Source organism: Lissotriton vulgaris, chromosome 5 (genome assembly GCF_964263255.1).
Source record: "Lissotriton vulgaris chromosome 5, aLisVul1.2, whole genome shotgun sequence".
In the NCBI taxonomy this organism is placed as follows: Eukaryota; Metazoa; Chordata; class Amphibia; order Caudata; family Salamandridae; genus Lissotriton; species Lissotriton vulgaris.
The window spans coordinates 1,784,158,236-1,784,173,335 of record NC_141693.1 but is presented as its reverse complement, the minus strand read 5'-3'; the positions used below and the strand labels follow the sequence as shown (position 1 = coordinate 1,784,173,335).

The 15,100-nt window shown below is 50.7% G+C and overlaps 1 protein-coding gene across 1 annotated transcript in view; it reads right to left on the bottom strand.

Moving 5' to 3' along the window:
* Positions 1-10,374, bottom strand: part of LOC147717171 (serine/threonine-protein kinase 17A-like) — a 118,152-nt gene extending 107,778 nt beyond the window's left edge. Inside the window, exon 1 of the mRNA XM_086924108.1 lies at positions 9,796-10,374. Coding sequence (XP_086780234.1) covers positions 9,796-9,893 — 98 coding nt within the window. The 5' untranslated portion in view covers positions 9,894-10,374. The remainder of the gene's footprint in view (positions 1-9,795) is intronic.
* Between the last annotated feature and the right edge of the window lie 4,726 nt (positions 10,375-15,100).

Below are 15,100 nucleotides of genomic sequence, written 5' to 3'. Positions count from 1 at the left end.
TATCCATACTTTTTGTTTAATTACGGATGCAAAGAATAATGTACATCTTTTCTCTTCTGTGATGTATATGTTCTAGTTAACAACTTAGAGTTTATTTGGGGTTGTGTTGGGTAATTGAAGTGATGTGGCGTTCTGTAACTGGGTGATAATGTGGTGTTCTGTAACCACTGCATCATCCCTGGAATGGTGAGGATGGAACTTAAAAGGCCTTCAAACCTGGAAGACTGTGCTGAGCTGACTTGTCCATTGGTAGCTGGTGTGGAAGGGGTCTGAGATACCAATTTACCTAAATAAAGACACTTTGGAACTTTTTCTGTGTGTGAAAGCCTTCTTCTTCGAACGGAACACCCATGTTCTCAACAGCCCAAAAACTTGTGGGCGCAGAGTTCATGGCTGCTCTTCCTCAATTAAATGGTTTATCCTCAAAACTGTTCCACTGCAAGAAGGGGGCATAGAAGGGTTGCCAGCATCCCTGTGCCACTGCATATTCCGTGCTGGCAAGGAGCAGGCAAAATCCAAAGAGAAAGAAAAACAACACATGACGGAAAAGGATGGTCCATTGAGTTACCTTCATGTTTATTAATATCAGGAGTCCCATTCCTGCTGGCCACCAGGCAAAGTTTTATAAGTGGAATAGACACATACATGCACTAAAATAACAAAATGGTATTTGGAATCATAATTGGATATTCACTCCAGAACTGTGGTTCTAAAGATTTAAACTATAAGTTAGAAGCTCCAAATTCTTATTCAAAAGGCTTCACCAGATATTGGCACCCTCAGTCTTTCCTAAACGCAGTGATATTCCTCTTCTCCCACTGCCTGGTCGCATTTCAAGAATTGATTTTGAGGCTAAGGAACTACTGATTGTAGGAGGGATAGAGTTGAGCAGGACCACCCGGTAAATCATTTACACCCTGTATGCCCCGTTGTCATGTACAAAAGAGGGCTCAAATCCCAAGGGAGCTTTTAAAGTATTTATTGTATTAATGAAGGAGCAGCAGCTTGGCACATCTGGTCCTCTGCTCTGGCACCCAGCTCCTGCCGCCTGAACTCCATCAGGTAACGAATGGAATACCTGGACAAAATCAGTCAAGCTCCAGAACTAGGCAACACACAACTCAACCCTCTTCTCTAAGAACAAGAATAATAAAATCAATAAAAGTATAACTTATAAATAAGGTTACAAGAGCACTGATCACACAGCTATAGCCGTTCATCGGCATAAGAGTGATCTTTGTGGTCTTCTATTACATTTTGGTACTTTGGATTCTTCTGCTTCACCCTGAAACAAATTCAGCATCTTGTAAACAAAGAGGGTCTACCCCTTCCGTTATCGTACTACCTGAAGACACATCACCACCATCACTTGTACACTTCCCCTTTCCCTGTGAGTAATCAGAAGTTGATATAAAAGTATGTCTATTGTCAATATTGACTTCATGGAAAATAACTGCATTAATGCAACAGCCAGCATCATTAGAAATCACTATACGCTTGATATCACGAGCCGCACACTGATCAAAAGCATCATACCAACAATGAGAGGGCTGGGATGCTCCAGAAAAAGACTCGTTTCAAGTAGAACACGGCAACTCTTATCAAATCCACACACTCCCATCATGAAGGCTACTGCATTCTTCTAAACTTCAATTACTTATAAATGGACTCATGAAATGACCTCTCCGCGACTTTGCCTGGTTTCTTAACACGTACCCACTGACCAACAGCTGTAATACTACATTTAGTATCATGCTTCTGGTCACACAGACTTCTTCTCAAACTGAGCAGACCCGATCTCTCATACACTTCCTCCACAGGTCAATGCTGCACATTGCCTTCAAACAGCCAACCAGGATTATATTTTGTTCCAGGATTTCTACTCCTCATTAACGCAAGGGGTGAAAGCCCTGCTGCTTCATTCTTAGATTCACATTAGCCCCACAGAGTCTGCTCCAGTTAGATTTCCTAACTGTGAGTTCCACACACAGCTAGTTGGATGATATTCAAGTGGACACGGTTAAAGCGTTCGACCGCACCGTTCGCATTGGGATTGTATAAGGAAGTGGTCTTGTGAATAATACCCAATCTGTCAAAATAACCCTTGGCCTTCTTTTTACGTATGTGTTGTAATAAAGAGGGAGTGGCAGCGCGGCACATCTAGTCCTCCGCTATGGCGCCCACCTTCTACTGTCTGCCACCTCACCAGGTAACGAATGAGATACTGCAACATCAGCAGAGCTCCAGAAACAAGCAACACAACACTCGCTCCACATCTTAAAACCCCACCTGAATCCACCATCAACGCTACTAACTCCAGACCACACAGAGGAAGGCACAAATCCACATGGCACAGAGATACAGCTGCCCTGGGTAGATATCCCGACAGGTTGGCACAGCAGAACAGGGGATGGATGGGGCGCAACGACCCTGCCAGCCTTTCAAGAGGTTTTCCAATTTTCCAGCGAGCCTAGTCACTTTCTCACAAGCCAGCCCACTCACTACAAGTAGAAGCTGGTGCACTCCTGTGGAGAGTTGCTGGCTCTTGCACTACACACTCAGAAAACTGGTTCCAATCGCAACACTACTCCCCGAGACCACTTCCCGAGACAGACAACGCACCGAAGCACAGGATAAATAGAAGAAAGCACGGACACACCTGGTTTAGCTCCAGTTCTGTTACACTCGGGAGGTGGGAGGTCAAAAGACACTTAATGACGCCGAGAGCCGTTTCATCTCCGCTTCTCCCACGGCTCCAACTTGGTACCACAGAGGACTTGAAAAACCTGTCCCGGCATCAAAGGAGGGAGCCATCACAGACACCTGTCCAGCTGCCCGAGGGGGAGGAATCCGTAAGCAGGGCGCAGACGGAAAAGAAACACACACACGCACCTTTCATTCACCAATTAAGAGGGGGTCCTGGACAAAATCAAGAGCAAAGCAATAGCAGAACAGGACTCTTCCAAAAATCTCAAACTTTCTTACGTTGCGTTTTAAAAGCTCCTCCAGTTTTGCATTCTCACGCTTGCTCCTGCAAGTCTTGGTACATGATTGGGTTGCAAAACAGTATTTGAATGCAAAAAAAGGCCGCCTCAACAAATAATCAGCTGAGATGTATACCGCGGCTCGCGCCCTAGTTGATCACGTTTCCAACTTCCCTCCACTCAGCGCCTTAGAAAGGGCTAAGTCGGTGGGCAGCGCTAGACAAACAGATCAAAGTTGTGGGTAATAAAAACGACAAAATAAGCCACACGCATTCCTAAATTGTGCCTTCTTCGTGTGTGGTCGACGCTAGGTACTTCACTGGAGAGGACAGACCGGAGAGGTGCAGTGCATAGCAGACTTCCACAGGCAGCCAATAGCAGGCCGCAAAGCTCAAGACACTGCTACATCACAGGTTCTCTCTCCAGCAACGTAAAAGTTAGCTTCACCCCTATGTAAACGAGTACCACCGATTGCATGAAAACGTACATGTGGTATAGCTCGGCTGCTGGAAGACCGCGGTTGGGCACCAGTGCTTTAGATGAAACCCCCTCAGCATTAAACTGACATAATATATTCCCTTATAGGCCCCATGATGACAATTCTCCGCCGCGAATGCTTAAGAGCGAGTCCAGCCAAACTTCAAACATCCACACAGTTGTTCCCAGAAGGCGCATCCGGCCTCTGAGCAGACACTGGGATTCGGTTCTAGGCCTCAGACTGGGGCCAGCCTCTGGGAAGGGGGAGGAACCGCTGCCAAGTGGAGGTTTCGCTGGCCAGGAGTTGGCCGGTTCTCCGCGGCATGCGAGTCAAATCTGGCCATTGTTCCAGGAATGCAGCCACATTGTGTGGTAAGCCGCTGAAATGAGAAAATAACACTCTCTGCTATTCTGGGCCGAATCCTAAATCACTTCCAGGCTCCGCCGCTAGCACGTGGACTGATGGGCCCGAAGCCACCGAGTTCCTGCAGTCTGCGTGGATGTTTGCTCAAAAACAGGTATCAGTGCTGGACTGACCTCCTGACTTAAGGCTGGTAGCCTACCTCGTGCGATGTGCGACACTTTCAGCAAGCTCTGGATTTCAATTCCATTTCCACCGCTCTTTGCATGCTGGGAATTGTAGGCACTACACACAACGCGGGCACCAGAAAACTACAATCCCCACGACAAAAGAAAAGTTGCTTACAAAGCCAGGACTGGTTGAAGGTGACTAGTGACCTAGAGCTACTCACCGCCAGCCCTGTAAAGCGGCTTTACTTGTTTACTGCCCCTCGTGAATCAGCTGGGAGATACCAGCCCCAGACCTGGGGCGCTTCTTGATTCCTGTTCATTTGTGTTTTCATGCCCCTTGAAACAACTTCCCTCCTGTGATGCAAGGGAAACAAGGGATACAGGTGCACATTATCCCAGAGAACCTGTGTGTTACTGAGCCAGCAGGGCCGGCCCTAAATAGAAATGACCGGGACAGCGCCCTGGGTGAAGGAAACATTGGCGTTTGTTGTGGAAGCCGGTGGGGGGCGTTGGGGTGTGAGGAAGATGGGAGGAGGGCAGGGGGTGGATGGGGAGCGAACAATTACGAGAAAGTACCTTAAGGGCTGATTACAAAGGGTCAGATTTACAAGCCCCTTGCGCCTCATTTACGCCGCCGTTGCGTCACTTTTGGACGCAACGGAGGCGCAAATCCTGCTCCATGGTGTGGGGGTACTTACAACATGACGCAGCTGGGAGATGCGTCACGTTGTAATGCCCTGCGCCACATGTAGGCGTTCCTGTGCAGGGGGGAACGCCACCTAAAAGTGGCTGAGTGAAATCTACAAGATTTCACTCAGTCACTTTTAGGCCCATGCTGAGTCAAAACCCTGCTCCTGCCTGAAGCACGCATAAGGATTGACGCAGCATTAACAGATAGGGCCCCCAGAGCACTGCTTGAGCTGCGTCGCGCCTGCGACGCAACTCCAGCAATGCGTCACTTTTACGGCACAGATGCGTCACGCATCTGTGTCGTTTTTGCACCATGGTGCGCTGCATTGTAAATACGGTGCATCCATGATGGCGGAATTGTGGCGCACAATAACTGGCGCATCCCTGCTGATTTGCAGGGATGGGCCAGTTATTGTAAATATGCCCCAAAGTCTTTAAACACAGTAAAGTTAACAAGGGGACCCGAATAGGTAGCTTTGGACCTCGGGTGAATACTTATTTTAAAGAACAAAGGTCCTTAGCATGACATTCGATAGTGAAAGTATTCCAACATAGACTTAAATAAGAACTATGGGCAGTCTTCCAATGCCCAGCCGGGCAGAGGAACATTTATTTTGACAATCAAGGAAAAATAAAATACAATAAGAAACACAGAAGGACGAAGCATGGGCCCAATCCTGTGCCGGGAGTGAAAAGAAAAAGAATGAAAGAAAAGTAAAGTAACAGGCAAAAACAATGGAGCTAATGGAGGCCTATCATACAATAAAGGTTTAAATAAGCTCTAGCCAGCAGTAACCACAACACACTTTACACAATGGATAAATTGCGGTACTGTATATAAAGTTCCAGCTATCATGCCATAAGACCCTACATGCCTCGAGACTCTTCCTGAGCTCCCCGGAGTCAACAGCCATTGGCTGTCCCTACGCCCGGCTTTCAGCTCAAACAACGTGTCCAGTTGGCTATTTAGAACTTGGTCGTGTCTGGAGACTCCACTCAAGCTCATTGGAATTTACAGCCAATTCTGCTGTCCAAACACTGAAGCATCGCCTTGGCTACGTGCCCGGCCCGGCACCTAGAACCATATTGTGCACTTCAAGACCATGATTCACCAACCCAACCCTCAGGTGCTCTGAAAATTAATCGCGGTTGACACACCCTAGACGGGGCTAAAGCACGAGCCCTCTCCAAAAGGCGTCTTGAATCTATATCAGGCAATTTGTTAATTCGAGTCCTGAAGATGATCCCATTGTACTAGGAGCTAGGGATTGAAACGTCGAGTTTTTCAATAGGAACAATAGTTCTTATTTAAGTCTATGTTGGAATACTTTCACTATCTAATGTTATGCTAAGGACCTTTGTTCCAAAGTCTTTAAAGGCACCCACTGTCGAGACCACTGGACAGCTGCTGTTTGCATAACATTAACTCAGGAGGCTTCCTGCGGCGCCCGACGAATACCGGCGCCCTGGGCGGGGGCCCAGCTCCCCATGCTCAAGGCCGGCCATGTGAGCCAGTACTCTCCTGCTAAAACTTTTAGTTGCATATTGAATACTGCTGAAAAGGGCTGCACTGTACAGGGGTGCAGGACTAAATTCCTGCATTTTAATCTGTACACCAGGCGAGGAAGGGGTGTGTACCTGGCGCCCCTCACCCAAGCCGGCACTCCAACCAGTCCAAGAGCAGTAACCTGCCGACGACCTAATTAGTTCAACGTACACACATCTGCAGGGACTGTGCACAGCTACTGCGCGCCCTCCGGGTCATGTGTGACCTCCTGCAGCTGTGACCTCAGCCTGTGTAGTCTGCAGAACTTTGCCTGTGAATGGAAAACTGCGAGCCCCGGAGACTGTTTGCTAAAAGCCAGGAGTGGCTGACGGGGTCACGTGACGGGCGCTATGTTGTTGTGCAGCATGAGCTAGCAATTATACATATATTTACAGTACTGCCGTTTCCTCCGCTTGGCTTAAAAACAAACAATGCAATAATATCGCCTATGTGGCCTCCTGAAGACTGGACCTTCTCGGTATGAGTGAAATGCATGGATTTACTCGTCCTTGCCTGTCCTTCTGCGCATGCGTCCACGGAGCCCAGCTTCTCGTGCACATGGCTCGTCACAGTCAGTCTGCCTGCGTGAAGTCAATATTTCGATATGTTCCAGGGTAAAGCTGGCCTAACTTCACAGGTCTTGGATTGTATCCATGCACGTCTTCCAATGGTCATCATACTAAACTCGGGCACATGATTTAGGCTACCCTCGTGCACATGACACCGAATGACCTTGGCAAACTCCTGTACATGGATACAAATGGCTTGGACTGTATTCCTGTACACTCTAGGCCTGCCATCTTTCTGCTCAGCGCTGGGGCATTCCTCGGAGTAGCCACGCGCTTTAGAAATCACATGACATCCTCGTGCACGTAGGCCCGGGTGGCTCGAACTGCATCCGTGACCATGGCCAGTCCAACCTCGTGCACATAGACTCAAGTGGCTCGGATTGCACCAGCGAGTATTCTTCGATAGGCCGGTCCAGAATAGAGCGCGTGCATTCTGAGGGCTTGGACTGCACTCTTGACCCCGGCTTCCAATGGCCGGTCCTACTTCTTGCACGTGGATTCTCATGGTTTGACCTGCATCAGTGAGCTTGGCCTCCAATGTCCAGGCGAGAGGGGGCATCGCCTTTTTCATGGGGAGGTGGGTTCCCAGGCCCATGCCAACCCGATGCATGTCATCGTAGGATACCAGAGGCAGCCAATGTTTAAGCCCTTCTCGGGAGGGCATTAGAGGCTGGTTCTGCATCAGGGAAACAGATGCCACGGAAGGGAACTCAGTGGGTCGAGTGGATACAGAACAGGTAGACGAATCCCGCCTCCCTTGTGCCCCGACGTAAACCTTCCAGAAAAAAAGATGCCCTTGCACACCCACAAGATATGCCCAGGTCGAAGTGTACAGGTGACTTCGTGTTATCTTCGGCGGTTTTAAAACAGGAGAAATGAACAGACTACAACCCCCAGAATGCAACAGGGTGTCAATAAATGTACAAGACTGGAGTTCCGCGGGTGACCTGGAGTCATCTGGTAAACTCCCCACCTTAATGCCATCACATGGCTAAAAAGGGTTCGCAGCTTCCTCAGCAGGTAACCCGAAGCATGTTAAAGTGGCCCTGCGGGGGCAGTGGCTCGCCCACCACTACTTAATGTACATTTTAGCACGAATTGATGAGCCCAAAGGTAGCACATGACGTGTGAATCGACGTCCCATGTGGGGGCACATGTCCTCAACCTAATATTATGCACTGGTGCCTCGGGTGAAATGTTAAGTGTATTCTGCCCCAGCCCCCAATCCCAACACACTCCCACCCCTCCACTTGGGTGGTTTCGAGGGAACCACCGCTGGGGGCAAGTCGTGCTGTCCAGATAACACATCTTTTAATGGGAGATAAAAGCCGCCAACATTCGTGGCATTTATTCTAAGAGGGCGGTGCTGATAATCCAAGAATGTGGCGCAGCAGGTGGTAACTCCACAGGGGAGAAAAAAGAAAACAACTCACTCGCTTCTATAGCGCACACTTCAAACGAACCTCCTCCAAGCGCTTTCTGCGAGATGAAAACCACAGGACGCGGAGCAAGTCGGGAGCATTTTTACAATGACATCATCATTTAGTTCTATTTCAGGGAAACGTGTCAAACTTCAGGTCTAGAGCATGAAAGCCTTTTGCCACGAACTGAGCCCTCAATCAGTCTCGCCAACAGATGTTGCATTCTGTAGCTTCGATTTAAATGTGTACGTGCGGCCTAAACAATTCCCAATATGCAACGTGCTATTGGCTTCCCAGCCCTGACTGAGGGTGTCATATACGACATGGGGGCCACTTGGCAGTCGCGGAGACCGCCAGGAAGACCCCCTCCCCAAGGCGGGGCCCTTCTGGTCTCATAATGCGCGCTGAACACATTGCAAGGTCTCCAGCGTTACTGTTCGCTGCAGAGCACCGCGCAGCTATGTCACTTCACCCAGTGTATGTACAATATCAGGCGTCTCAAATGTCACTCAAAAAGCGTGAGTCGGCGATCTTGGTACCCCGTCTCGCTCCTATCCATAAAGGATGGACGCCCCCCAACCACCACCACCTCCATTACTTTGGGAGAGCCCATCATCAAAGGGGTGGCACGCCGGTTCTCTTTCCACACACATGTCCGCTCCAATGCCACAGACGGAGTGACTCGCCTGTTGAGAACTCTCATATCGCGCCTGTGTGCGGTGCAGGCAGCGGCCTGTGAGCTCTTCGAGTCTGTACACTTCTCTCTCTGTTGTAACTGCGCAGGCTAGGTCTGCAGCTCACTCGGCTCTCCCACGCCAGGGGACCACCAGTTCCACTCCCAGGCTGCCTTAAAGGGGCCACGGGATGTGGGGTTCATGCCCAGTCCTGCCTGCATCTCTACCACCAGAATATTGCTGGGTTTGCCGACATCTTTTCGGATTCGATGATGCATTGTGACATTGTTCGCCGGACGGCCCCTTTAAATCCTCTTTTCCCATAGCGCTTGCAGATCTAATCGTAACGCTTCACTGCGCTACAAATAACCACGTTACGAACACCCAAGTCAAGGGAAAACGTTTTACCGACGCCAGAGGTAAAGCTGAGCGGACAGAACGTTTCTGCAGATGGTGAATTACGTTTCTGCCTGGGCTATATCACCAGCTACAGGGCATGTAACTATTAACACAGATGACACCTTCACGCGAGTACATGGCCGGAGGGAGTAAAACAAGAGGGGGAGGGGGGAGTCTGCCGGCCGCCTTAATCTCATTCCGATAATTTGGTTTTCTGAACAAGCGCCTCGAGAGACCCCACGGGCTTCCACGCTAGCCTGTTACCAAACTTGTCTGCAGGACACCAGATACCAGTCCAGGACTTGCATTGAATAGATCAGTATATTCTCCGATGGATCCAATTATATCGATTGCCTTATCGCACCTGAGAACAATGACTACATGACCTGGAAGCCTGTCTGAGCATCTTATAGAACTTTGCATTCTGGTACTTGTAGTCCCCGCTCCCCCTCGTAAACGTAGGAACTGAATAAATGCCCTTGCAACCCCCATCCCCCTCCTCACCTGCCCAGCTCCCGGCCCACCAGGGTGTAGTTGTTAGAGAAGGTGTCCGTCCGTATCCTGGTCTGAGTACTGGACACCATGGTGCTCCGGTTCATCATGGCAGCCAACAGCAGAGGTGACTTCTCCGGTCGATAAGTGAATAAATAAAAATACAAAAGTTCAAAAACTCTTCCAGAAAGAGAAAAAAAGTGAGGTCCGGATCAGGTCTCTTTAACCCAGACCCAACAAGGTTCTCCCAGGCACTTCATGGGAAAATTGCCACAGCGCCCCCCACCCTGACTACCCAGCAGGACACGCTCTTTCCAGGGCAAAAGTGAACTGGCCAGTGTGCAAAGCTCTGCTCCGGCCGAGGTCCGCCGTGCACGGGTCTTGCTTCTGCACTGCAGCCCGGGGAAGACCGCGCAACTCGTGCTGCAGAAAAATGCACGGCAGTGGAATGCTTTGGTTGCTTCAGACGGGAGCGAGGGCTAGGACGGGATTCTGCTGGGGGACGAAGCAGGTTCTGTCCCCTCGTCCAGGTCCAAGAAAGTCTCTTTTCGTTTGTTGGCTACTCGCTCTCTGCCTCTCTCTCCAGGATCTGGCAATTAGGGGGCTGTGCCGTCTGCCTGCCCTGCTGAGCGTGTGACATCAGCTGCCGACGGAGACTCGCTGGGCGACCGGGGACACAGCGCCACCTCTGGACGCCGCGAGAAGCGCAGCCTCCGGCAGTCCAGCTCAAATTGGAAACGAATTCTCTGACTCCGGTTTGGAGAGGATTACATAATATGCATAATTTTAGTCAGAACTTGTTCTTAGTTTGCAATATTTTTGCATTCATTTCAGGGACTTTACGCCAGCAAAAAAATAAAAGAAAAGACAGATTCGACATGTTTCGGATTAGCGGTTTGTATGCCAGCGGGCTCCACTTTTCTGGTTCTAAGATTTTGAGTCACCAACTAGTGGATTCTGGGAGTTGTGGTCTTTGTTTCAGTGAAATGAAATATGCCTTGTACATTAGAAACAGTGGTTTAAAAAATGAAATGTCTGGATTGGAAATGTTTATTCAAAGTTTACTTTTAAAATCAACATTAGGGCAAATGTTAATCATTGCCCCCTTATTTCCGCAGCACCTTTACCGGTCCCCTCTTTCTGAAGCTCGCCTGTCACAGCTCTACTGTGATGATGGGGGGGGGGGGGGGGGGGGGGGATAGCGCCCTCCCGTCGCTTGGCGCGCGCAGCAATAGAGACACTCGGACGCTGCGCGGACTGCCTGTGTAGCTCCGTCCATCTTTATTTATTCTCGCGCCGGCCGGCAGGAGCGTAGGGGCTGTGGCCTTCCGGCGCGCGCCAGCAAGAACCACTAGCGCGCTGACTGTCACATCCCATCTTAACTCAGTCCTCAACTGGATCTCCAATGTCTCACAGCTCATTTACTTGACAGGCAAAGTCTCTCAGGTGAGTCCTCGGCGGGGGATTCTCCCTCAGGGCATACCTGGAAGGGCCCCGGCTGATGCTTGGGGCAGGGATCGGGGTGCTGGGTACCAGAGGCATGCTAGAAGCTTCAGTGGTGGCCTCTGGACTTGCCGGCGATGGAGTTGGCCCTGGATGGTGGTCTTCAGCTCCTTGGGGCCTTCCCTGGCTGGCCTCGGGCTCTTCCGCGTGGTCAGGTATGTCAGTGGGAAGAGCGTGCCTGTCCACTTGTTTGAACCACGAGATGTTGAGGGTCACAGTTTCTCCTTCTTTCTCAACGGTCACCATGGTCCCTTTTATATCGATCTCTGTCCAGTGCCCATGCTCATACCGGGTCCGGAATTTCCCCCTGGGCCTCTGGTCCTTCCTGATGCCGGTGTCTCCTTGCTGTAGCTGACGTGAGATTGCCCCTCGGGCCTGGCTAGCTGTGTTGTTGTGTCTCTCTCTTTTCCTGAGGGCACACTCTTTGACAAATGAAGAGGGGGATCATCCCAGAAAAGTGAGGAGCCCATTCTGGCGGGTGTTGATGAACATTAGCGCCTAGGGTGTTTGGCACGTTGAGCAGTGAGGGGGTTCTTCTGTATTCCTGTAGGAATCTCTGCAGTTGTTGCTCGGGGTCACTTTGCTGCGCCACTGCAATATGAATAGTCTTGCTGATTGTCCCCATGAAATGTTGAATCTCCCCATTGGCCTGGGGCCATTGTGGGGTGATCCGTCGGTGCCGAAAGGCATGGTGATCTAGGATGTCATTCGGACATCCAAACATGGCGAGTATCTTTTCTAGAACGGGGCCAACATGTAGGAAAGCTGTTGAATTTAAGACTTCCACCACAGGGTATTTCGAGTAGCTCTCAATGAGAGCCAGCGTGACCAGGGCCGGACTGGCCATAGCGGGCACCGGGCGTTTCCCCGGTAGGCCGCTAGGGTGGGGGCCGGTTTTGGGCCCCTGGAGGGCTGTTTTTGTTACCGGCAGGTCATCAATGTCGGCCCCCGGTAACAAAATCGATCGAAACCGGCCGTCACAAACTGCTCACCTGCACTCCCCCTGACACCAGGGGAGGCCAGCTGAGCAGTTTGCCAGGGCCGGTTTCTGTTCTCAGGCCGACCCTGAGCATTACCCCCGCATCAGGGAAGCTTCCAAAGTCCACGCTCACCTTCTCCCAAGGGTTCCACCCGTCTTCCTCCGTGTGAATAGGTGCTGGTCTTTCGGACCCACTTGTCACTTGGCAAGAGTGACATTTCCAAACTGTCTCCACTATGCAGGCATCTATCCCTGGGAACCAGACCTTTTCCCTCGGGCGGGCCTTCATTTTTCCCACTCCTTGGTGTCCTCCATGGGCGAGTTGTGTTGCCCGGAGTTGAAGGGATGCCGGTATGACAATGCGTTGTCCTCTGAGGAGGATGCCTTCCTGGGTGAGGCTTAGTTCATTTCTAACTCTCCACATGTGCATCAAGCTTTCCTTTTCAGGGCTTGACCAGGAGTTTGCGGATTGTAAGAAAAAACGCCACTGTCCTCCTTGGACAGCGCCCCAGACATTGGTTATGACTGGCTGCTGTGGCTACTTATTCGAGGGTTAACACTCTAGGGCACGTGAGTGCCGAGATCATGTCCAGGTGAGCTCCAGTGGCATCGTTGTTTGGTTCTTTACTTTCTTCCCCTGTTGGATCTGGGTCTCTTGACAGGAAGTCGGCCGGGGGGTTTGGCGCCGGGATGGTAGGTTACCTCCATGTTGTAGTGCTGGAGCCCAATAGCCCACCGCTCGATGCTTGGCGGTGGTTGGGGGCTGATCCCTTGATTAGCGGCACCAGGGGCTGATGATCCGTGACAACGGTGAAGGGGTGTCTGCATATATGCAGGTGAAAGTGTCTGCAGGCCCAGCGGATTGCTAGGGCTTCCCTTTCAATCTGAGCGTACCACTTCTCTGTTGGTGACAGGGCTTTGCTGGCATATGCTAGAGCGGCCCATTATCCAGGCTACTGTTCCTGAGTGAGGATGGCTCCTAAGCCTACGGGGCTGGCGTCTACAAGCATTTCTGTCCTTTTGGCGGGGTTGAAAGTACACCAGCGTGGTGTGGTCGAGGAGAGCGCCCTTGACGGTTTGGAACACTGTTTCTTCAGCGGGGTCCCACTGCCACAACACATCCGCTCAGGTGAGGTTTTGGAGTGGCTCTGCGATGGTGGCTAGATCCGGGATGAAACGTACACAATACATGGCCACCCCCAGGAAGCTGCAGACTTTGGCCACGGTGAGAGGAGCAGATTCGTTTTTGATAGCTATTGAGTTCCGAGGGTCCACCTGGATGCCTTCTTGTGTGAACGTGTAGCCGAAGAATTCTACATTCTGCTGAAATAGCAGGCACTTTCTCTGTGTAGGGTGACTCCGTGATCTAGGAGTCTCTTCAGCGTAGCTCTCACATGCTGGTGGTGTTCTTCCGCCGTTTGTTAGTGAATGAGGATATCGTCACTCACGTTTAGTACTCCAGGTAGCCCAACCAAGATCTCTTTGACCGCGGCCGATGATATGCCGAAGTTCAGCCGCTTGTATCTTCGTAGTCCCAGGTGTGTGCTGAAGGTGGTAATGTAGCGACTATCCTTGGCAAGGGCTAGCTGATGATACTCTGCATTCAGGTCCAGCTTAGAGAACCACCTGGATCTGTTCAAATCAGCCACAATGTCATCTATAGTTGGTGTTATGTGGCGTTCACGTTGGATGGCCTTGTTTGGGAGGCGCATGTCACTACAGAGTCTGATTTTTCCTGGTTGGCGCTGCTTCTCAGCGATCATTATGGGTGACACCCATGGTGTGGGCCCGGACACCATTTCCATGACTCCTTGACCTTCAAGCTTTTGCAGCTCTTCTTCCACGAGTGGCCGTATGTGGAATGGGATCCTTCTGTATCTTAGTGCTGGCGGTGGGACGGTCTGGTATATATGTAGCCGGATTGGGGCTCTCTTCATGCACCCTAGTCCTTTGAATAGGTCTCCGAACTGGCTGAGTAGCTCCTGCATCTGGTTGACTAGTACTCTCCTGGCGAATGTCACCAGTCCCAGGCCTTCAACTGCATGACTGCTCAGCAGTGTGTCTACCTCCTAGCTAAAGAATGATGATGGATTAAATCCAGATCAGTGGACTGGGGATGAGTGCTTGCAATGTTCAACACTGCGTCCATCATCCACTTTGGTTTTGCTTTGTTCACCCTAAATTGGCAGTGTATGCCCAGACGTGGGTCCCTTGTTCACTTTGCCACTAGATCAAGCTAGCCTGGCTGATAATGACTGATTAGCCAGAAACCAGTCCCAGGATGCTTGTTTCTAGTCCAGGGAAGACATGGCTTGGCAGTTCGGGCTGGACTGTTCCCATGAGGCATAGGGTCAGACTGATCTGCATATGGCCATTCCTGAACTGGGTTGACGGAGTGAGCTAAAGAATGATGATGGATTAAACCCAGATCAGTTGACTGAGGGTGAGTGCCTGCAATGTTCAACACTCCATCCATCATCCCCTTTGGTTTTGCTTTGTTCGCCCTAAGTTGGCAGGGTATGCCCAGACGTGGGTCCCTTGCTCACTTTGCCACTGGATTCAAGGTAGCCTGGCTGATGACGGTTGGTTAGCTAGAAACCGGTCCCAGGATGCTTGTTTCCGGTCCTGGGAAGACATGGCTTGGCAGTTCGGGCTGGACTGTTCCCATGAGGCACAGGGTCAGACTGATTTGCATAAATCAGTCTAAACTGGGGTGGCGGAGTGAGCTAAAGAATGATGATGGATTAAACCCAGATCAGTTGACTGGGGGTGAGTGCTTTCAATGTTCAACACTCTGTCCATCATCCCCTTTGGTGTTGCTTTGTTTGCCTCCTG